Source organism: Impatiens glandulifera, chromosome 9 (assembly GCF_907164915.1).
Source record: "Impatiens glandulifera chromosome 9, dImpGla2.1, whole genome shotgun sequence".
NCBI classification, from domain to species: Eukaryota; Viridiplantae; Streptophyta; class Magnoliopsida; order Ericales; family Balsaminaceae; genus Impatiens; species Impatiens glandulifera.
In genome coordinates, this window is record NC_061870.1 from 35,106,439 (window position 1) to 35,130,037 (window position 23,599).

The following is a 23,599-nucleotide window of genomic DNA, read 5'->3' on the forward strand; positions in this document are numbered from 1 at the left end:
GTGAAGAAGAAGAAGAAGAGAAGAGGTAGGGGTCAAGGTTCTTACACAATTTTGGTTGCAGAAACGGATCAGCTTGGGGAAGGAGACGAATACAGATTTCAATTACTATGATTACCACCAGCTTGTCAGTTCCTCTTTTTCTCTTTATATCTGATAATATATACCTGCTTTAACATATGTTTGTGAATAATCTATTCAGGGATCGTTGATGTTTGTGATCGGAGTGCGTTTCGGATCTGTTACAGCTTGGATCGTCCATATAGTTGTTGCCTGCATGGGGTAAGTGCGAGCATCAGTTTCTATAATATACATATAGTGGTATGCTTTCACTGTTTGATTCCATCCATCCATCGATCACTTTGAGGCAAGTTCATGAATAGTTTCAATACTGAATGGTGGGGTTTGTTTTTGTAACAGAGCAGTGGTTGTTTTGGAAGCCATAGGAAATCTGAAGTTCCATCAATAGGTAATTACACCTTGAAAACAGGAAGAAGAAGAAGAACTAAGAGGGGAATTAGGTCAAAGGGTGGTATTTCAGAAGAATTGATCTTGACGAATACTATTAGTGTTTGTGATATGGATGGAGTTCAGTCACGTGGAAGTATCTCATCTATGAATATCAGCTCATCAAATCAAACTGTTAATGATCCAGTCATCAGTATTGGAAACACTACTACTGCTGATCAGTTTGTAAATCATGGCAAGCAAGATCTCTTTTAACTTTTATGATGATGAATTGATGTTAATGATGATGATGACTGAAATTTTTTTACTTTTGCAGGTCTTTTACTCTGGAATCAGACCAGACAACAATGGATTGGAAACAAGAAAAAGTCTGATAATCTATCGGATCAGCTTTGTGAACCCAAATTGAGGTGTCAATTCAGTTTACTTATAATCATGACTGTTTGATGAATGGATCTTTGATAAAATCCATACAGGATTTGGAATTCATGCAATTTTAATTAATCTTTTGACAGTTGGGATGCTACTTATGAGAGTTTGCTTGGGAGCAACAAGCCATTTCCGCAACCCATACCCCTTCCAGTAAGTCTTATTTTTCTCGAGTTTTACAAGAAGAGTCGTTTAGTCAATCATTACTAACCTAAAAAATAAAACAGGAAATGGTTGATTTTCTGGTTGATATTTGGGAGCAGGAAGGTATGTATGATTGATATATGGATTCTCCCAATTTAATTATTTGTGTTCATACAAACGACTTTCATATTTGAGACTCGACATTACTGCATTGCGTGTTCGGCTCTTCCATCTAAAACTGAATAGATTGAATCCCTAGTTTGGTGTAATTTTAAATTTTGGAATAATAAATCATCCAGGTTTAATTTATATTCAAATAACATTTTGATTGAGGTGCAAGTCTACTTTGTAATAATAAAGTTGAAACATAAGATGAAAATGATGGATCATGTTAACCTAGCTTCACTTTTATTGTCAAAAGTAAAACATCAAAACATTTGATCCTCATCTGATATGAGGAGGAGCATGTTCTGATTAGGCGGCCTTATCTAAATTGACATTGGCCTGCCTAGCCTAGCTAATCATCACATGTCAAAAATGGAAGAAAAAACAAAAACAAAATTTCCTTGAGCCCTAAGAACATGAGAGTTAAAGTCCCAACAACAAAACGCCATTTTCACTATCAATCAAAACTGGTATAATGAATACAATCAGTGTTTCTGAATCTCACCATTTTTTGCGCTATAAAATAAGAAAAGGAGAAGAATGGACATTTGCATTTAAGGAAAACCTTAATTCAACTTGGTTATGAATTCACATTGAATTACCATTCAATCAACCATGACTAAAATATATGGATATTTAGCTTAGTTAATTTAGAGTCTTAAATAAAATGGTATTTTAAAAAAAGCATATTAACTGTATAGTTAGTTAATTATTTAAACTTGTACTTGTAAAATAAATTTATTTAAATATATGAAAAAAATAAAATTCCTTTAGCCTCTATCCTTATATAATCGTTTTAATTCTATTGTATATATAGAATTATTCTCACTTTTCTGTCTGAAAAGGTCTTCTTCATCCTCTACAAAAATTTGTACTTATTTAGTTCACAATTTTAACTACGTTAAATATAAGAAGTGGGTCATTATTATGGAGTTTTTTCTAAAATAAATAAAAGCTGAATTAAATATATATATATATATATATAATTATATATTTATATATTAATTATATATTTATATATTAATTCTGATTTTTATATAATAAAATTAATATATATTATATAAACACATGAATATTATAAATAACATAATTTATATATATATATATATATATATATTTACAAAATTAATATATATATATTTTATATAACAAAGTTAAGATTGTGATTTAAACAAAGATGTACTAGTCAATTTAAAACAAAAATAGAGAGAAAATAGATTATTTCTAATGTCTACTTAAATATTGATTGTTCCATGAATGAGAATAATTAAGAAAGGAGTTTTTTTTTAAGAAAAAGAAAGTATATATATATATATATATATATATATATATATAATAATAATAATAACACCTTAAAATGATATATCATATGAGAGGTTAAATGATTTATTTATTTATTTATAATTCATACAATTTTGTATGATTACTTATAGCTTTTTGGGGTACACCATGAGAACTTAATTAACCATGCAATTCTAGTATTAATTTTGTCTTTTTTAGGTTTAAACAAATTAATCTAGTAATTAAGGTAATGAGTTTTTACGTCCTAATCATTTAAAAAAAGTATAAATAAATAAATGATATAAATTAAAATGATATATATTTATTTTTATTAAAATATAAAAAAGAAACTTCCCAGCAAAAGGAAGTAGTTTTGCATTACCGTTACCAAATTATATGTAGAAGCAAAAGTCCAAGTCAAAGTCGAAGGGGATGGGGATTGCATTGCATGGCATGGCATGGAACTTAACAGGTCACAACATACATAATAATAGCCTAGACCCATTTGTATCAGTACAATTATTAGGGATTGTCGACTTTGATTAATTCGTCACCTTGACTTTGATTTAACTAAAAATTGCTTTCAATTAATAATAATTATTATGTGTTTCACATAGTTATTTAAAAATAAACTTAAATTATACGTTCTAGCCATTTCTTATTTTCTGGCACCGTTTTCCAAGTATTTAGGACAAGTCTTTCAATTCTGGAACATTTTTTTCTACCAAAGCATGACCTCTCAAGTTTCTTTCACACACATACATACGGTTACTAATTAACTTACATATTGGGTCATCCATTAGTTTATGAAATATCTTAAGATTTATTATAGTTTCAGATTCGGATGTATGTTAGGATGTGGTGGGCTAAGTCCACCAAAAAAAAAAATTAATAAGGTGGTCAAACTAATTTCAATTTTTAAAATTTTTCAATCTAATTCATCGTTAAAATATAAAAATTATTTTTTATTTTTTAAGCTCACCCTAATATTATTTTTAACTCAACTCAAATATTTTGAAGCTCATTTTAACTCCAAATCATGATTGTGTCTCATGGGTTTTTAACTTTTTATAGTTTAAATTCTTGATTAGTAGGATTTATAGAATATATTTCATTTGCTAAGAAGAATGCAAAAATTAAATAAAACAAAACTTATAAAACATTTCAGATATTTATTTATAAACAGGTACTGATTGCTTGGTCATAAACGTTTTATTTTTGGTTGAACCAAGGTGGGGGGAAACACATGACTTTGATTTAGTCCTCCTCCCACTTTAAAACTAAAAAAAAGTTGTAATCTAGGACTTAGAGGGCTCGATCTCTTATAGAATTCCATTGCGACACCGTTTTGTCCCTCATCCAAAACTCTATAAATAAATAAACATCTCATTTCCTTCACTTCACCTCATCAACTCCTCTAGTAAACATTTCTAATTATAAGTTATAACCTGGTTTCTCCCATACTTTAACATAAGAAATGGATCACAAGTTCTTTGCCTTCCTTTTTGTGGGTTGCGCCGCTATAATGATGCAATATGCCGAAGCACAAACTACAAACGTAGTTGGAGACAACACTGGTTGGGTTGTACCTCCAACTATCGACACCTACTCCACTTGGGCCTCCGGCAAGACCTTTGCGGTTGGAGACATCCTTAGTAAGCTCTAAATTTTTTTTTTTTCATTTTTAAAAATAATTATAAGTGTGTTTAATTGATCATGACTATCTTATAATGCACATTTCGTGTAGCTTTTAACTTTAGGACTGGGGAACATGACGTGCTCCAAGTTCCCAAGGCCTCCTACGACGCATGCACGTCGGATAATCCCATTGGAGGCATGATCACCACCGGACCTGCCAACATCACCCTCACAACCGGAGGCGACGCATACTTCATTTGCACTATAGGCCGCCACTGCCAAGCCGGACAAAAGATGGCTATCTCTGTCTCCGGCACGCCTGTCCCTTCCCCACCCACCATTCCCAGCCCTCCTGTCACACCCTCCCCGAACTCTAGCCCTGAAGCATGTCCTCCAACTGAGTCGCCCACCGGTTCATTCACTAGACCCGAACTTACCCCACCGCCGTCCCCTAGTTCTTCAACCGTTGTCTTAGTCAGCTTCTTGCTTCCCATGTTCGCGGTTGTCCTTGGTTACATTTATAATTAACTATAGCTTGAACAATATTATTGAAATTTTGAAGCTTTTATAATTAATTTACATTCAGATTACTAATAAGACTTCTATATGATTTCTTTTCTTGTATCATCTTTTGTAATAGTATGTGTACTACATAAATATTACTAATAATAAAAGTCTTATTCATTATATATAGTTGACACAATAATATCTAATATATTTTCTTAAATAAAATATAAATATTATTGAAACGGGTTTTTCTTTACTAAAATCACAATATTATTAACAAATAACTTAACAAATTGTTCCAAAAGTAATAAATAAGAATCTACTACAATCTACAGAATTGTTTAATTAAACATGGGTGGCACAAAATTGCCTGCAACATGGGCAAGAATGGTGTATCGGAAACCATTTCATCGAACACGATAAATGAAACCTGTGGGAGCACGGTGTGACCATAGTAATCATCGAATTTTCATATTTTTCAACAGTCATAATATCATAATCCATTGTCTCCTTCGGTTCGGACCTCACCACATGAAGGACAAATAACCCTCTCGCCACATGAAGGACAAATTATGTAATCTTTCACATTATTGTAAATGGTGAAAAAGAAATGTAAATCTTCACATTAATGTAGCAAAAGAATATATTTGCTGTTTTATTTATTAAATTTGCCAAACTCTATGTATACATGAAATACAACTGAAGAGAATAATTCAAATAAATACATTTATTATTCCCAGAACAAGAGACAAACAAATAGACAGATGCATTACCTTCACATCTTTAAGCAAATAGACAACTAAAATGAAAAATAACAAATTCATGATGAAAGGACACATTTTTACCTCAAAAACATAAAGTTAGACGGTTTCTTCCTCTTAAAGAGTTCAGATTGATCAGAACCTGTTGGAAGGGTTGCTTGGGTGGTTAGCCCCGGCGGCTGCTGCTGCTGCTGCTGCTGCGGTGTTACCGCTTGGGTGGTTAGCTGCGGCTGCTGCTGCGTTGTAACCACCTGGGTGGTTAGCTGCGGCTGCTGCGTTGTAACCACTTGGGTGGTTAGCTGCTGCTGCGCTGTTAGCGCTTGGGTTGTTGGAGTCAGAGTTAACACCGAGAGTGTTCTTGACTGTTGATGCTGCACCCTGTGCTAGGTTAACTGCTCCTGCAGCTGCACCTTGGGCCAAGGAAGCAGCCCCTGAAACTGCCTCTTGAGCAATAGTTGCAGCTCCACCAGCAGCGTTCTTCAAGCTCTCCCCAGTCTGTTTAATTTCAACAATTATTTTATTAACAGACAAAATCACAATCTAATATTACTAATTAATTATATATATAACCTTTGAAAGGTAGGATTGTTCTTCTTGGGCTGATAGTTCATGTGATGCAGGTCTCACTGCCTGCAAGCAATTCAACAACAAATTAATTGTATAGAAAATGGATTGAAGATTGTGATTGTTTGGTTACCTGGGCTTGACCATGTTGGCTCAAGATCTCATCAGCCTGGGCATTGATCTCTCTTTGGGATGCCATTTTGATATTTGGTTTGGTGATGATGAATATGTGTAAAAAAGGAAAGGAATGAATGATGAAATTAGAGAGAAAGGGCACAATGTATTTATAGTTATTAATTGAGGGGCTCTTAATCTTATGGTTTGTAGTTAATTTGAGTCCTTAATTCATGCTCTTTCTGACACGTGGCGTCTTAAAAGGAGGAGTTTTGATTGGAGAAGAAATACCATTCTATATATTAAACAAATGGTGAATCTAATAATATAAGTGTAATACATCAAAGAACAAGATTTTAACCGATTTACCTCAATTCAAATGAACACTGATTGTGTAGTTTATATAAACATTTTACTTTATAGTCGTTTAAAAATATTTGAGTTAGTTTTTTACTATAAGAAAATCCATCACGACCATTATTTTCTTCATTTTTTATTTATTTTGAAAACCTTTGTTTGACAGTTGAAGGACGGAAATTTTTTCAGTTTTAATTGTTAATGTCATATTAAGGTTATTTAAAATAAACAAAGGTTTATTTAAGTAAATTTGTTAAGTTGGATTTTAAAAAAATGGATAAAAAACTTAAAATATATTAATATTAATTATTTTTAAAAAAATAAAATAAAAACAATTTTAATTGATGAGATTGGTTAGAAAATGTATAAAAAGTTGGTAGATTTTTTAAAAAATATTTAATATAAAACCCTTTCTTTCTTGATAAAAAAAAAAAAAAAAGTTAATGCACAAATAAAATAATAAGAGTTGGATTGCAAACTTATTATTTAAGTTTTATAAACTTGATTAGGGATGGTCTTGTATGCCTTAATTTTTTATCTATATTTTATACATTATCAAAAATTTCGATATAAGAAATTCATATATTTATCGTACCATGATTTCGGTGTACCTTTATTTCGGTATGATATCAGTATATACTCTTCGTACCTAAAAGACATACTCTGTCAATTTTATTTCACACATTTTACGGTTAAAAGTCAGAGGAAACAAAGCATTTTCTTGCCTCATTATCTCGTTCGTGAATATGGTTTGACTTTTATCACTCTCATTTATTTTGTAGAGTGTACTCAACTTACACATTTTTAATAAATGACTTTTCAACCCATTAGTATTTCAAAAAACGACTTGCAATCTCAATTTTATAGTATTTGCATACCCCGATTGGTTGTATTAATTCTTTCATCAACCAACATTTGTTTAAGAGTTAAATGGAATTTTTGTTTCGAAGTTGTTCTTATTCTTTTTTAGTCAAGAACTCTTATATTTTAGATTTTCATTATATTTTGTGTTTAAGATTAACTTAACACATATTAGACTATATTGAGTATATAATAAAAAAGAAATTACCTTACAACAAATAACATATATGTCCATGATTTGCATATATTAAATGATATTAAAGTATATTTTTTAATTTAATTTTCAAAAATCATATTTTTATAATTGAATTAACATTAAATGTAATAAAATATGTTCCGAGAAAAAAATAAATTTATTAAAATTGGTTGACTTGTTAATAAATCTTAAGTAAATATAATTTCTAAAAATGAATTTAAATTTAATTAGTCATTATTTATTTTCTTATAAATATTATTTTGGTATTTCAATATATCAAAATTTTGAAAATTTAATACATTATTTTATTAATAATTTCGGTATCGGTACCATATTTACCCTTTTTTGATATACGAAAAAATCAATATTTTACGATATGATATATTCGATATAATGATAATTTTGGTCATTTTTTCACCCCTAAACTTGAGAAAATAAAAACTCAAATTTATTCACAAAAATCTTAAATAGCGTTAAAATTCCGTCCATCTGTTTTCCTGCAATGTCATATCTAAGTATTATATATTTATTTATAACCATTTCAATCTGACCTTATCATCAAATAATAAAATAATACAAATAACTAGGGGTAGGTATGAAAATAAGGAATTCATTGGTGGAAACATTGTCCGACAATGGAATGGGAGCATGATGCTGGTTTTCAAGAACAAGAAAAACATGCATTTTAGTGGTTTTGTTAGGTATCATTCTTTGTCTATGTGTAACTCATATGAAAAACATTATTTATTGTTTGAACTGTGTTATTTTGTTCCCAAGAAAAAAGAAAAAGAAAAAGAAAGATGCAACTCTAACAATAATTAAATAATAGCTGATTCCATTTCTCAAATAGCTACATTTCTCAATTATTCCCATAACCCATAAACAATTACACGATGCATTTCCTTTGCATCTTTAAACAACTACAACAACAAACAAATTATATATAAAAACAAAACAAAACATAATAACAGTTAAATAAAAACACTTCATGATGATTTCATGACATGATAATATAACGAAAAAAACAAGAGAAAATACGGAAACAGTGTTATAAGTTGTGGACGTTTCTTCTTTTTATTCTTCAGAGGTCAGGTCAGGTCAGGTCAGGTTTTTTAGAACCTGTTGGAAGGGTTGTTTGGGTGGTTAGCCCCCGCTGCAGTGTAACCACTTGGGTGGTTAGCGGCGGCTGCAGCTGCTGCTGCGGCTGCGCTGTTACCGCTTGGGTGGTTAGCTGCCGCTGCTGCGGCGGCTGCGTTGTTACCGCTTGGGTGGTTAGCTGCGGTTGCTGCAGTGTTAGCGCTTGGGTTGTTGGATTCAGAGTTAACACCAAGAGTGTTCTTGACAGACGCTGCTGCACCCTGAGCCAGGTTTACTGCTCCTGCAGCTGCACCTTGGGCCAGGTTTACTGCTCCACCAGCAGCGTTCTTCAAGCTCTCCCCAGTCTGTTTTTTGATTTCAACAATTTTATTATAAGACAAACAATAATAGTACTCTCAATATTGAATATTGTTATTATAACCTTTGAAAGGTAGGATTGTTGATCAGAGTCTTGGCTTGATAGATCTTGTGATGCAGGTCTCACTGCCTGCAAATCAACAACAAATTGTATGAGAATTTAGAAAATGGATTTTAGTTAGAATGGGAAATATGTTTTTTTTACCTGGGCGTGGCCACCTTGGCTTAGGCTCTGTTCTTGGTCATGTTGGTGCAAGATCTCATCAGCCCTTGCATTGATATCTCTTTGGGATGCCATTTTCTATAATGAGGACTTTGATGATGATGATTGGAATAATAATAATAATGATCGAATGAAATTTCAGAGAAACCACAATATTCAATTTATAGCCTAATTTTGAGAGGCTCCTCTTAATTTTATATGGTTTGTACTTCATTTAAATCCTCAACTCATGCATTCTATGACAAATGGCATCTTCAAATGAGGACCTTTGCTTGGATTACCTAGAAAATCTCATTCATTCAAATCTATTATTAACTTTGTTTCAAACTGTTTTTCTTGTAAGATTTATATATATATATATATATATTAATCAAATAAAACTCCAAATAAATTTGATGTTACCTTAAACAATTATAAAGTTCAATAGTTTCACAAAAATACAAACAAGTGAAAATAGTCTAAAAAAAATAAGCATTATCCGATACCGTCAAAAATGCAAAACCCTATTACACCATTTTACTAAAACAAAAAAGTTCAGGTTTGTTTGATTTGTTCGAAAGTGCAGTTATCTCTGTGATTGTGACACCAACCGCAAAGTTAGATTCCCATGCCATCACTTCCTTCAATATCGCTATCACCATCTTCTGCCTCGTGTCCTAGGCTTGATGTGTCGTCATCAGTTTCCATGGCATCTTCTTCCGATCCTTCAGATTCTTCATCATCACTGTCTTTGTCCTCATAAATGACTGGTCTTATCGCTTCATCATCATCCAAACTGTCATCAACAATCTAAAACAAACAGCCACAAAAATACAAGGTTTGAGATTCCATAGAATTTCTCTGTCACTGCTTCTTCTTCTAGACATAATAAATATACTTACTGTTGAGAAATTCAAGTCCAAGCTGCTAGACAGTTGAAGTGCAGAATGGAAATTGGATACTCTAGCCTCTATAAGCTGCACCAATACCCAACCAAATCATTAAAATAAGCAAAGATTGTTGTGATTGTTTGGTGTCTAAGTTAAATATCTGAAAATAAAAGAAAAACCTGATACATGGAGTTGAGGGCAACGAGAGAAGATTCTTGAGACGCAATCCCACTTGCGTGTTGGAGAAGTAGACTTCTAAGCCATGGAAGAGCACGAGCAAGTCCAGCACCTCTGATTATAATAATATAGACATACAGGAAAGTTTTAACAAATAATCCAGTTGGAGTAGCAATTCTAAATTAATACTTGTAAAACACAGTCATAATAAGAGTCACCTGTAATGAATAACTGATATGAGCGCATCTAGAAGCTTCATGACATCAGATGGGTTTAATAGAGAAACGGAATTTGTAATGACCTGAAAATGTATTTAAATGTCAGTCTGTAATTTTTTTTTTTAATTCTCAAACTCAAGGGTAAAAGAGAACGAACCCTCTCGTCTTGGATATTCAAACAATTCCATAGAAGTGCTCGATCATTGGCTTGGAGAGCTTGCTTAACTAGGACGTGCATAGAGTCTGCACTAGGTGGCTTTGTTTGATGAATAGAATCTTCTTCCAGTGCTTTTCTATCATCAGTCGTATTCACTAAATTTAGGCTTGCAATCTTCTCGCCCATGGTTGGTTCTGTTATATCATCATCGATTTGGCTTCCATCAGCTGCTGTCTCAATATTACCTAAATACAACATATTAAGAGCCAGCTTAGTTATTTAAGCAATTTCAGAAAGAAAGAAAATTGCAGTCACCATCTCTAGTTCAGTATCATAACAGCCTCTTTCAAATGATCATTATGAAAATGAAAAATAAAATAAAGAGAAGCGAATATGCAGCACAGCTTACCAATATCTTCCAAGTTCACTGTGGTCTCATCATCAAGATCAGATGCGACTCGCTTCTTCTTCGACTTCTTAGTTTTCAATGGTGTTGGTTCTGCATCCATATAGTGGAAACATTTCATGGAAGTTAGTTATATATTCAACATAAAGATATTCCATTAGTGCATAGCTTCGTGTAAGCTTTGACAAACAGAAACACTTTGGATGTTTCTCTAACGGGAAAATGTAGGTCAGCACAAGCTGCAGAATTGGGAAACACAATCTTTGGCATATAAAACCAAAGCTTGCTGATACCAGAAAGATATGGCATACCTTGTACTTCAAGAAGACCATTATCCTGAGAATCATCAGCTACAAGCTGGTCTTCTTCTGCACTATTCTGAATGACCATTTCAGCTTTCCTACCTTTACCCATCGCCTTAATTCTTCACAAGTAATATTCTTCAGAATGCACAGGAATAGATATCCGAGACTGAAAACTGAGGATGCAAGAAGAAAACTTTAACACAATTGGGTTTAAGTATAACATAAAGTTTTAACAGTAAGTAAACAGGTGGAAGAACAATCAAATCATTCTCGGGTAGTGTAGACGCAGATGGGTTAACCTGTTTCTGCCGAATTTTCCACTACCGCTTCTGAAAAGACAGGCCGTGGATGGTGAACCACCGGCGTGCAAGGTTCAAGGACAAAGAAAACAGTGGTATGTTTGCTTCCGCGGTTTCACAGTGTTAGAAGAAGATGGCGGCTACTGCTGACTAAACGAATGTTGAATTTGACTATGACGGATTCCGATCACTCGGAGACGGGTAATCAAGATTCAGGACGACAGAGGGTTTAGGGTTTCAAAATAAGTTGGCTTTTTATCAGGTGGAAGAAGATGATTGAAATAGCCCTTATAAAATTAAATAACGTTTAATTTTACCCTCATTTTTAATATATAGCTTGTTTTAGCACATCATTTTCAATTTCTATTTTCCATGACAATCCCTCTTGGAGCATTTTTACTTAAAACATGGATGAAACAGTCTATTAAAAAAAATGATTATGACGTCTTAAATTGAATCGGTCATATAACAAATTCTAATTTAAAAAAACAAAACTTAACTAAAATACTAAAACGCCATAGTTTATTCGATAAAAAACATTCACAAATACAAAATCCCATACAGTAGTTCACAAAACAGTACATATACAATATGAATTTATTCTTTATGGAAGGTAAAATCTCAACAAGGACATTAAGAACCAAAAAAAGTATAATAAATCAAAGAAAATCGATAGTAGCCGCATCACTCGATATAATGCAAAAGAAAACTATTATAGCTGCCGCCTCACACCATATAATGTTAATGTTTCTCCCCGGTCTTTTCCACATAATTCAAAATCGAGATCCTTCAAGAACCAGCCTCGAGTTCAGCCAATTGCAGACATCATCCATCTCTTTAGGGACAGTATAGTGACCAATCCTGCATCATTTAAACCAATCAGCATAATACATAAAAAGAAATTTGTGAGGTTTTTTAAGTTTAGTAGTTTTCTTACCCATCATAGATTTTGAAGCCTACATATCGAAAACCAGCCGAGGTCAGTGCGTTAGTTGACCTCTCGCCGTGCTTGTATGGAACCACGTCATCGCCTGCAAAAACATTAAAAGGTCTTAGAAAGACATTTCTTGAATTCAAACATGATTTAAACATAAGAATCTTACATTTTCCATGGCAAAGTAAAATAGGTAAAGAAGCAGCACGCCTAGCAGCTTCATTTGATCCTTCGATTTTGCTCCTCAAGCTCCTGCAAACTTCTTTTCTTAATAATCTAGCTCACAAAGATATTTGTGAAGAAAACAATAAGGATCGATGAGTGTTCTTTTACCTTGAACATGGAAGCCAACCGCTTAGGCCAATTATCGCTTTAAGATTGATTTGATATGGATATCCATTTCCATATTTTCCTTGGGAAAAACAGGTAGCTGAGTAGAGAGCAGTTGCAGCACCCATACTAAAACCTCCAATGCCAAGCTTAACTGAATAAGGAAAAACAAACAAAAATATAAGTTAAAAGGAATCTAAAAAGAACATTTCAATGAAGCTAGCTTACTATCAGCGGGTTCAGTTGATAACAGGTTTGCTATATGTGCAGCCGATGCATCTAAACCTTCGACATCATCAGGACCATCTTCAGTAAGATCCCCAGCATCAAACCCTGGTGTCGAAAATTTTAAACAACCTCCATTAGTATCTGTATGATAAAATTGAAATATTTTTCTTCCAGCATTTTACCCACATGCAGTGCAAGGAAATCCACCAAGAATAGCCACAGGACGAGTAGGAGCAGTAGGACAGATCCATTTAATCTGCAATACCAAGAAATGTCAACATTTGAAGCCGGGTAAATGATCATAAGCTCAAAGGGAACATATAACTCTTACATTCGGTAGAGGAAGGGATTCCAACAGTTGTGATGAACTGCAATAAGAGATTTCAAATTGATCAAGAGCCGTTTTTACCCAAAAGAAAAATGAAATTATGATACTATCATCTGTTTGATGCGTTAAATAGTAGAATCATTATTATATTCTTTATTAGCATCATCAATGAATATACTCTGATTGTTGCTAGAGCCTAGAGTGTCAACTAATTGCAGAGTGGTCCCAAAGTAAATCACTTTTCACCTAATCAAAGTGATCCAGAATGAGACAAATCAAATCTTATAGTTCTATCAACTCAATGAAAGCAAGAATCATGCTTAAAAGTGACAAATGAAAGCACTTATAATATGTGTTTTATGATTTTAAGCCTGAGTAAAGAATATCCTTCTTTCTTTCTACATTTTCTTTACTATCATGGAAAACTGACAAAAAACCCATAAATTTTAACCATGTTCACCCTAACCTAGAGTTTACTATCTTGTTTGACGAGAAAATTAGTTATTTGGGTCAAATAACCAAAATAACCCTAAATTTTGATATTTTAGTACCTCAGCAAACAAAATGGTAAGACGAGCTTCGTATCCCAATAGCAAGGTTTTAACTGTAAATCCTAATAACCAGATGATGAAGATATCTTACCTTGAACCGTTATCACCAAGACCATGTAGCCAAACAATAGTAGCCTGATGTTTCCCTTTGGGCCTCACTACATATGTCCTTCCAAACTCAATTGTTCTCCTAGCCGTCCTACTTCCTGATATAATAATGACAGGGAAATAGATGTTTTCAAAAACCAATGCATGGATATGAAGTGTTTATATGCAAATTGAATGTCAATAATGCAACTGAAGTATGAAAAGATGAACGGGGGATACTAACCAGAACCCATAGAAGAATTTGAATAACTCATTCTTCTCAATAACAAAACACAGATGTAGCTAACAAGGACACACTTGCACTAGGATTTGAGAAATGTTAATGGCTTACTTCAATGAGAAAAACATAATCCGTGGCCTCTCAATTTATACCCGAAAGAAGAATAAAGGATGTGAACATGCAACACCTTTTGAGTAAATTGTTTAATCAAATTTCCCATGTAATAAACATAACCACCGCCAAAAGAAAAAGTGGGAAAAAAAAAAGGAAAGGAAAGGAAAGGAAACATAGAGCATCCTTGAAAGGGAGAGGCAAAGATGATAACAAAAGTAAGCTATCTTTCCATGAGGGCAGAGAATCAATACAGAAACTACATGCATCGTTAAATGGCAGAGCCAGGTTGAATGGGGTTTCCTCATTCTGCAATATAGAGAAAGAGAATCTATGCTTTCAGGCAACGGCCACAGATAAAGCCAGCCCATGCTACAACCTAAGAATATTACCAGAAAACAACAGGGAATAACTCCATTTATGTTAAAGGGAAAAATATCTCCCCTTTCCAATCATTTGTTTATGAATTTTCCAGCTGATTGATGGATGCCCATTAGCTTCCATAGTGATTTTCAGCTGTCATATGAGAAACCCTTGAAACATTCTACAGGTAATAAAATAGGGTTTTCTTCGATATTACCATACAATTCTCCAGTGATAGAGATATCAGATAGAAGCCGATGAACTTTCACCTAATCCCCATTTTCCGGTTTGATCGACAACCTGCATCCTTGACATTCATTACAGAGGGAAAGCTAATGGGAATCGGAACACTCCTCGTCGATAGATTTATTAATCTCATACTGGAAAACACCGGATTTCAAAATTGCTAGACTTGTGTCAAATGCAATTTAAACCTCAATTGGATTTGAAATTGATATCATTTGTGGTTCTAACTTTTAACCCAAATCAGTTTTGTTTTTTTTTTTTTTTGTAAAGAGACATGATGAACCTTTTATTGATAAAACCCAAACTAGTTGTAACAATTATGATCTATCTACAAAGTTCGAATCTTTCTACATAAATAACTTACAATCTTAATCAAACCTCATTATGCTTTAATATGTTCATTTCTCATTCTTGTCCAACTCCAACTATGTACATACAAGTTTGTTTGGTTCATAAATAGATAGGTGTTTATGGAGTGTATTTTGACATAACTAAATTCTAATCAAATGAATTGTTTCGACATTTTTTTTTTATCAGGTTTATTATCGAGTCAAGGTTGATATGTCATTACCCATTAAATTAAATGGATGAGTTTTGATTACACGAATTTTGACGTGGAGCTAATAATATTCAATTTAGAACTCAGGATTTAATTAAATAAAATAATAGCCTATAAACAATTAGTAGGGAATATTGTAGATTCTCATGTGTATTAACAAAATGCTTTGAGGGTTTCTTATAAAAGAATGAAAATATAAACTTAGTTGACTAATAATTTGAAGAAAATGACAAAACAAAAGTGGGTTAAGATGGGACATTAGTGGTTTATTTATATTCCATTTTGAGGAGTCATTTTCACTTATTAAATTGTAAACAGACGAGAGAGGAAGTTCTTTTTGTTTGTCAACTCTAACTTAGTCCCCACAAACATTGTATTCACACAAATTAAGAAATGACAGAAACATTTGATTCTTAAACCTATTTCCACCGTCATTAATTTATCATGTGAACCCATTAACATATGAATGAAATAAAGTGTGTCGTAGCATCAAAGGAATTTTGACACTTTACATTATATTTTATCTCAATATGTTATTTCAATACCATATGTTCATACATAAGGCAATGGAATAGAATTGGTTCCATCCATTTAGAAATTGATTATTTAAAGTTAAAAAAGGTTATCTTATATATTTGACATTACTAGATTTGAAGTTTAAACTACCAATTAAAGTTGTATTTGGATTTTGGACCACCACAAACTTGCCAATTGAACCATCAAAACTGCAAATGAGGAAGAACAAAAGCTTTGTCCATTATCAGTATTATTGTTTGCACTTTGCAGGGAAATTTATGCAAAATCATATTCGCCAAATAGACGAACAAATATATTATTCAGTTAACTGTTGCCATAGCAACTTCGGCCAAAAAAGGAGAATCTTAGAATTCTGAATTCGCTGATTTACTGATTATCACCTCATACATCTTTATACAAGGCATAATCCAAGCAAGCAGATGAGAACTTAAGGCGATGAAAATCAGTGGTGATGATCATGATCATCGTCGCCATGCCCGTCGGGTGGCCCCCCTGGACCCACCACTTCCAACTGCAAATCCATCAATTCATAAACAACAACAAAAAGTTGAGTTCTCGTTTAAAAATCTCTGCAATTATGTAACTCTAAATGTTTGTTGCATAGAAATGGGAAAGTAAAGAAGATAAGAATCACCGCAAAGTTCTGAGTGCAGACAGGACATTCGTGTGTCTTTCCCTTCTCTAGCCAGAACCAAACAACATCATGCTCATCTTCTGTTTAGAGGAAGGACAAGGTTATAGAAATATATAGAATGTGACAACTATTATAGAAAAAATGAAAAGTGTGACTCTCACCGTCTTCACCTCCGGGGCATCCAACAATTCTTCTATCGTAGTAGGATTTTATGATAGAAGGGGCTTCCTGCCATAGATGTAAAGGAAACAAAGGCAGATGTTATTTGGTATAATTTACATTTCAAATACTCTCTTCCACCAGTTTAATCAATGTACAAATCATTATGGGTCATTACAATACCTTTTCAACAAAACAATCTCTAAGCCACCCTTCATAATCATAGGGCTCGCAAAATTAATACATTGGAGTTTTGATTGTTGTTTAGGTAATTTGGTCCAAATGATATATTTTATTTAATTTTGTTGACCCGAGTTTATTTCCAGGGGTGGCTGGTATGATCCCCACAGTCATTACCCCTTTAAATCAGAGAATTCATAGTGGAAAACGAACCTGAAACTTATAGTTTCTTAAGTAAAACCCTTGCCACTTGAACTACCCTTGTGGGTTAGTCCAAATGATTTAATGCACCCCTTCTTAAAAGTTACACAAAACACAAAACGATCTTATAAAATGGGAAGGGAGTGTCATGACTAAGCTGAGATGGCTCCATGTGGCTTAAAAGTTAAAACTCAATTTAGAAGAATCTAGAACGAGGAAAGAAGTGAGGCTGAGTTGAGTTGTATATAACCAACACAGCAATAAATATATATATATATATAGGCTATTGTGGTGTAAACCAAATCTGTTTCTCCCAAAGTGGTATTGTCCTTCAGTTTTTCTCTTCTTCCTATCCGAGTCTATCTCCTTCTTCCCTCAATCTCTCCTTAAACTCATGATTGAATCTAGTTACTATTCATATCTCGTCCAGCTTGAGTCTCAATCTCAGGTTGGGACACAACAGGGTGATAAGAGTATGTAACCAAATATGTGCCGAAATGTATAATATCCTCATTATATCACAGTTGCAGAATTTGAGACATTTACAGGACATAATTCAGCTTATAGAGGAGATACATAAAAACAGAATTATTCATTGAACAACAGAAACTTTGTTAACACAAATAGTTCAAACATAAATCACAACCTAACAATGATGATCATATGAGCCAAGTAGAAACATCATAGAAAATGATGAAATCCAAACTAACCTGTGTTCCAAAAGGACCAGAAGGATAGTCGATATCCAGAACCTGACGCCCCTAGAAACAAGAAAACCATAAAATACTTTTCCGTCAACAACATGTTGTAGACTGGAATTCAAATAAACTGGAAATGACAATTATGTTTTATACTTCCAACTCAGCTTGCAGCTCTTCCCGCTCGTGTCCGGTAGCAATAGGCATCACATCTTCGACTTTCCTCTTCAGCGGAGCAGTTCCTGCAGCAAAATTCGAGCGAGCGAGCACAATTTAGTATCAGATCCGATACCAGACAAATCCCCAAACTGAATACATAAAATGAGAAAAAGGGTACCGAGATCGGGGCTGAAAGAGCGAGAAATGATAGAGATAGGTGGAGAAAGACGCGACGGAGAAGATGCATTGGCTACGGCGTAGCGGCTGAGAACGGAAGTAGATCGGGAAGAGGAGGCTAGGGCTCGAACCTTTGAAGGAATTCTTCTCCACATAGCTTCTGGATTGATGTAGGATCTCAGGTTTGCCCCCTTTCTCTCTCGTTCTTTTCTCTTTACAAAATTTCTTCAACCAAGAACAGGCGCAATCGGAATGGCACTACGAGGATTCTGACCGTCAAGGTCATTGACTTTCACCGTTGCACGTGACAGACACATGCGAGGATCTTTGTTTTTAAAACATGGTTATTATTTATTTAAGACATCTAATTTATTCTTTCAATTAAAATCCAATTTTTTTGTGATAAAGAGTTAAATTTTTATTTAATTCAAATAAATTACAAATAAAAAAATTACAATTAATACAAAATAATATTTAAAAAAATATCAAATGATATGATCAATTTATAAAAATTAAAATTATGATATACAAATATAGATAATTAATTATATATATATATATATATATATTTTAATGTAACCATAGGGGTCTGAATGATTACATGAAAATTAAATTTTCTCTATGACATCATTATTGTAACATTCATTTTCCACTTAACATTCTTATCATCTGAATTTGTTTATAGAATAATAGGAAATAATATATAATAAATATGATTGAAAAGAATTGATTGAATATTTTGGACCAGCGTGTATAGAATTTTGTACATGTTATATATCATGTAAAGAAATAATGCATGGACACAAATTTTATAGTTTGTAATTGCTCTCTCTCTCTCTCTCTCACTTTCTTTATCCTCTCTCGTATCTTGTCTTTTCTTTACTTGGTAAGGGTTGATCGATTGTTTGTTAAACCCACATCCTTCATTATTAATGTCAATATTATTCTGCAGCCAGTTACAGTTAGCCATTCTGAATATTTCAGTGCCTGTGACTTGTCTGTGGATAAATCTACAAGAAACAAGTATACATCTTAATTAAATTTGATGATTAAACCGAGATATAATAATCATTTTTAATAATTAATTTACTCACCTGTTGTCCATGTCTATCTTCATTAAAGCTCAACGTCCTCAATCTCAACTCCCCTCTTCTGGTTGTTAAATGGTCCATCATTTCAGCATCACAAAACTCTTCTTCTTCTTCCTCACCATCATCACCAGAAGCAGGCGTCATTTGTCCATCCTGATAATAATAATAACAGATCATAATAATGCTAAAAAGATAAACAAACCAGCATATAATCTACTACATACTCTCAAGGAGATGCTAAGAGAGTGTTGGATTGCCCCGGGTATTTCCTCGTACTCAGCTGCATCGAGTTCTTGCAAGGACATAGAATGGAACATCCTCGGGAGAATGTGTTGTCTTATGGTTATTAAGAAGAAGAATGGCAAAGGAAATAATATGCCAGCTATGGGGATCCAAGTTATCCCATAGCAAAACAGAAAATATACTAACTGGAACAGAGTAAAACCGGCAATGTATCTAAACGACACTGATTCCACAAAGGAAGCGTGATTCTCTTCTAGAACCTTGTATCTTCTAGATGGGGTCACGAATAGGAGAAGTATTCTTTCCCAAAACTGGTTTCCTGGTAAGCTGTCGATGGCCATGTAAGCGAAATATCCCCATAGAACAGATGTCGGTATCTTCTTAATTAGTGGCATTGCACATACTGAGGCTGCCACTAAGAGTGACTGTAATAGGTTGCTCACTCTCTGCTCATTAACACGAACAGGTAAGTATGAGTCCATGTGCTTCTCTGGGTCAAAACCGTCTTCATTATTCTTTCCATCTGTATTTTCATTCATCACTGCATCCTTTAGTTCCTTCAACTCTGCCACTGCCTTATGCTGACGAAGAAAATCAAATTTCGTTAGTTAGTTTTGACAAGGTGTATCATAAAGGAAATTAAATTAAACAGAGGAAACTCACCACTGGTGTTTTGTCGATTTCCACAAACACGGCTTCCATATTTCCATAGATTTCCGAACTGCTTGCATTTTGCTTCATGCTTTCTTTAGCACTTTGAACCATCTTCTTTCGAATTAGCTGCATTGCATGTTCATCATATGAATGAATTTATAAATAAATCTTTCTTTCTTTTCATCATCATCATCTTATACAACATACCCGCCGTTTTAGAACAGACAAACTCTTTGTGTGCATTGGAGATTGAGGAAGGACGCCATTTGCTGGAGGAAGCCCAAGTAATCCACAGAGTAAAGTCTAATGACAAATACCCAAATTACATATATTATAAATTCATTCCAAAAAAAACTCTCCCAAGCGAATAAAATGCATACCATGAATCCCAACAACAGGATATCGTAATGGTAAGCCGCAGGCTTGACAAGATTGAATTCTTTTTGTTGTGCCAATTGTGAAGCCACACTATGATCAAAGAAGTATAGCCCTGCTACCATTAGAGCTGGAATTATGGCTCCAAATATGTAAGCAGGTTCAACTTTTGCCATGTCCTGTAATTTATATTCAAATTTAAAGATGAAAACATTATACAAATCCATGAAAGTCATTTGAATACACTTTACTATACCTTGATGACAGTCCAATGGGTTAAAGATGCTGCCTCCCAAGGGAGAGGGCTAGAAATTCTTCTTGGAACTCCAGATGGGACACTATTTCCAATACTGAAAGAAAGTCCACTCCACACCAAGACCATGAGAGGCACACCGTAGTCCGCAATGAAGCCTCTCAAAGAACCTGTACATATTTATGATTAAATATTTTAAATGTCTACCAAACAAAGAATAATAAATCATCTCATAGTTTGTTTAAGAACCTGTCCCGTATTTCCATGACCTTGCACTTCTACTCTTCAACGAGGAGAAAAGAAGTCCAAAAGAAAATATTACGCCCAATAGTCCATTCACATAGCGCCACTGGAACTGGTACTTTTCCTGTCGCGGGTTTTCATGTTCCGGAGTTCCAAATTCACCTAACATGCCCTGTAATTATAAAGATTTTCTTATTATAGAGTTGTACTAATGAAATATGAATATTCAGTCAGTCACACGAATCAACTAAAAACCCATAATTATCATACCCTGACAGCCTGTTGAATGAAAAGAGCAGCAATCAGCATTCCAAACGTTTCTCCTGCAATCCTTGTGAATCTGTTGATTATAGTGCAGGCATTGAAGATGGCAAGAAGGAACAGCATTAGAGATGTCCACACACAAACCCTGTGGAAACAAACATGTCCCTTGTCAAATATGTGAGAATTTCTTTTGTATGGTTCTTTTTGCTTCCCTTAAGAAAGTAAAGAAAAGGAGTAGGTGGGATTTTTGTCGTTGTATACCATCCAGCCCAAGCAAGGAAAAGTTCCTTCCCCAAAGCATCTCTTCCTTTGGCAAAGTTGTAGAGATAATTGTACATAATAACTGTGGGCTCTGCAACTCCAAGTATTAGAAGAGGCTGTCCACCAACTATAGAGTGTATGATACCACATAAAGCAGTTGAAGCTAATGTCTCTACCGTACTCAAGCTCCCATCTATAAACCAATGCTAAATTAATCAGATTCTGATATTAAAATATTGAAATTACCACTTAGAGTATTAATTAATTTCATAGTAATCAAAATTCTACAAGAGAATGAACTTATTCCATGAAGAAGACAAAAAAAAATTGAATCAAATTACTAAAAACCAATCCAATTTCATGAATAGTTCTTTGATTATTCTTATTTTGAAAGAAGACAAAATAATTTTCCACATGCAGAACTAGAAAAAATAAATAAAAATAATCACGGAATGTGTTCCAATTCATTGTTTGAAAGAGAAGAGAAATTAACATAAAAAACTTCAAAGTTAGAGATCTTAGAAATATCTATTCATGATTTTCCAATCGGTTATAATCATAACAATAATGAAATTAAAAACTAAAACACACCTGTATCTCGATTCAATTGTTCTCCGAAAGCAATAACAGGAAGAGCAGAAGCGAAGAAGATGTATGCAGTCGGAGCCAATATCCTGCGACACAGTAAAATCGAATCCAAATAACAATATCAGCGATATACATCCAATGCTATAATCTGAAACTTAAGTAATTCAATATCTGTAACGTTTTCAGATCTTAATATTGAAAATATAAGATGAATCATTCAAAAATGTGTACCCGAGGCCCGATGAAATTCCTGATATCCAATCTTGTTTGTAGCATGCAATTCTTCCACGGAAATCGTTAGCGACTCCCTTCATTGGAGCTCTTATATGCTCCATTGTCCTCTACAGCGGCACAGCGTAAGAACTGAGAAGAGAAAGAGAGGAGAGAGAGAGAGAGAGAAAGAGAGAGATAGTAATGGCCTCTCCTTATACATATATGATTTCCTCTCCAGTATAAGCGCTCGTAAGAGACGGTTCGGAGTTTCTTACAAAGACTGTATGTACTCTTTCAAGATGTGGGCCTGTGGCAGCTAGCCAGCTTACTAATTAATATTAATGTGTAATATTATAGATATTTTATTTACTATAAATAATACAGAATTATGATCAGATATTTGTCTATAAATTCAATTTATATTAATTGCTTTTAAATTTTATTTTTTCAGAAAGAAGATTCTATAAATATTGTCTGTACATTGACTAAGATTATAATGTATAACCAAAATATAGAATAAATTAAGTTCACAAATTATTCAATATAAGTTTTAAAAATAATGTCTATACATATATAATTCAAATTTTAAAACATCCATAAAATATGAAAATATCTTTAATATTTAAAAAAAAAAAATATATATATATATATATATATATTAAGATGAAAATATGATATAAATAACAGAATAACTGAAACGGGCCATTTGCCGTCCTTTCATTCCTGCCATGTCAGCGAAGATCTCAAAGGACAACAGCTGGCATATGGAATTTGCATGAAATGTGGACCATCAGATTACGTGATTATCGGTCGGATGTAGTGAGTCGCTTGTTGGCCGTTTCACATGAGATTCAACCTCCTTTCATACTTATTACTTACCTTGAGATTTTAAGAGATTAAAATGAATTATATGTTTTAGTAATTTATTTGATTCAATTGAATATTTAAATGATTAATGTGTTGATTATCTGAATTTATGTAAGAACATGTTGTTTAATATTTTTTAAATAATTATTTTGTAATTTATTAATTATTAATAAAAATATTAAAGAATTATGTTTTTTATAATATTTTAAAATAATAGTATATAATCAGAATAT

At 33.3% G+C, this 23,599-nt stretch overlaps 8 protein-coding genes across 8 annotated transcripts; 2 read left to right on the forward strand and 6 right to left on the reverse strand.

Moving 5' to 3' along the window:
- Positions 1-25: 25 nt before the first annotated feature.
- On the forward strand, positions 26-1,347 carry LOC124915846. Its single transcript, XM_047456594.1, has 6 exons — positions 26-124; positions 200-279; positions 423-700; positions 782-875; positions 981-1,047; positions 1,122-1,347. The coding sequence occupies exons 2-6, from the start codon at positions 209-211 to the stop codon at positions 1,173-1,175; spliced, it is 564 nt and encodes a 187-aa protein (XP_047312550.1). The 5' UTR covers positions 26-124; positions 200-208; the 3' UTR covers positions 1,176-1,347.
- A 2,555-nt stretch (positions 1,348-3,902) lies between these two features.
- Positions 3,903-4,820, forward strand: LOC124915763 (umecyanin-like). Its single transcript, XM_047456527.1, has 2 exons — positions 3,903-4,139; positions 4,232-4,820. The coding sequence occupies exons 1-2, from the start codon at positions 3,962-3,964 to the stop codon at positions 4,648-4,650; spliced, it is 597 nt and encodes a 198-aa protein (XP_047312483.1). The 5' UTR covers positions 3,903-3,961; the 3' UTR covers positions 4,651-4,820.
- Positions 4,821-5,525: 705 nt separating this feature from the next.
- LOC124916337 (uncharacterized transmembrane protein DDB_G0289901-like) lies at positions 5,526-6,153 on the reverse strand. Its single transcript, XM_047457060.1, has 3 exons — positions 6,088-6,153; positions 5,961-6,020; positions 5,526-5,885 (listed from the first exon to the last, which is right to left on the reverse strand). Exons 1-3 carry the CDS (start codon positions 6,151-6,153, stop codon positions 5,526-5,528), a joined length of 486 nt encoding a protein of 161 aa, XP_047313016.1.
- Positions 6,154-8,269: 2,116 nt separating this feature from the next.
- LOC124913650 (circumsporozoite protein) lies at positions 8,270-9,259 on the reverse strand. The gene is made up of 3 exons (XM_047454058.1): positions 9,143-9,259; positions 9,002-9,067; positions 8,270-8,924 (listed from the first exon to the last, which is right to left on the reverse strand). Exons 1-3 carry the CDS (start codon positions 9,233-9,235, stop codon positions 8,595-8,597), a joined length of 489 nt encoding a protein of 162 aa, XP_047310014.1. The 5' UTR covers positions 9,236-9,259; the 3' UTR covers positions 8,270-8,594.
- A 282-nt stretch (positions 9,260-9,541) lies between these two features.
- On the reverse strand, positions 9,542-11,818 carry LOC124914903 (U3 small nucleolar RNA-associated protein 5). Its single transcript, XM_047455529.1, has 8 exons — positions 11,592-11,818; positions 11,299-11,465; positions 10,991-11,080; positions 10,582-10,826; positions 10,425-10,507; positions 10,209-10,320; positions 10,042-10,116; positions 9,542-9,949 (listed from the first exon to the last, which is right to left on the reverse strand). Exons 2-8 carry the CDS (start codon positions 11,399-11,401, stop codon positions 9,758-9,760), a joined length of 900 nt encoding a protein of 299 aa, XP_047311485.1. The 5' UTR covers positions 11,402-11,465; positions 11,592-11,818; the 3' UTR covers positions 9,542-9,757.
- Positions 11,819-12,096: 278 nt separating this feature from the next.
- On the reverse strand, positions 12,097-14,930 carry LOC124914680 (acyl-protein thioesterase 2-like). The gene is made up of 9 exons (XM_047455272.1): positions 14,294-14,930; positions 14,054-14,168; positions 13,415-13,451; positions 13,270-13,339; positions 13,084-13,188; positions 12,859-13,009; positions 12,695-12,777; positions 12,529-12,622; positions 12,097-12,452 (listed from the first exon to the last, which is right to left on the reverse strand). Exons 1-9 carry the CDS (start codon positions 14,322-14,324, stop codon positions 12,365-12,367), a joined length of 774 nt encoding a protein of 257 aa, XP_047311228.1. The 5' UTR covers positions 14,325-14,930; the 3' UTR covers positions 12,097-12,364.
- Positions 14,931-16,301: 1,371 nt separating this feature from the next.
- LOC124914975 (cytochrome c oxidase subunit 5b-1, mitochondrial-like) lies at positions 16,302-18,576 on the reverse strand. Its single transcript, XM_047455611.1, has 6 exons — positions 18,316-18,576; positions 18,135-18,220; positions 17,991-18,041; positions 16,902-16,968; positions 16,741-16,820; positions 16,302-16,617 (listed from the first exon to the last, which is right to left on the reverse strand). The coding sequence occupies exons 1-6, from the start codon at positions 18,467-18,469 to the stop codon at positions 16,549-16,551; spliced, it is 507 nt and encodes a 168-aa protein (XP_047311567.1). The 5' UTR covers positions 18,470-18,576; the 3' UTR covers positions 16,302-16,548.
- A 432-nt stretch (positions 18,577-19,008) lies between these two features.
- On the reverse strand, positions 19,009-22,750 carry LOC124916733 (boron transporter 4-like). The gene is made up of 12 exons (XM_047457486.1): positions 22,518-22,750; positions 22,290-22,372; positions 21,699-21,891; positions 21,444-21,582; positions 21,180-21,345; positions 20,934-21,100; positions 20,683-20,856; positions 20,510-20,605; positions 20,312-20,428; positions 19,630-20,229; positions 19,409-19,558; positions 19,009-19,324 (listed from the first exon to the last, which is right to left on the reverse strand). The coding sequence occupies exons 1-12, from the start codon at positions 22,619-22,621 to the stop codon at positions 19,295-19,297; spliced, it is 2,019 nt and encodes a 672-aa protein (XP_047313442.1). The 5' UTR covers positions 22,622-22,750; the 3' UTR covers positions 19,009-19,294.
- Between the last annotated feature and the right edge of the window lie 849 nt (positions 22,751-23,599).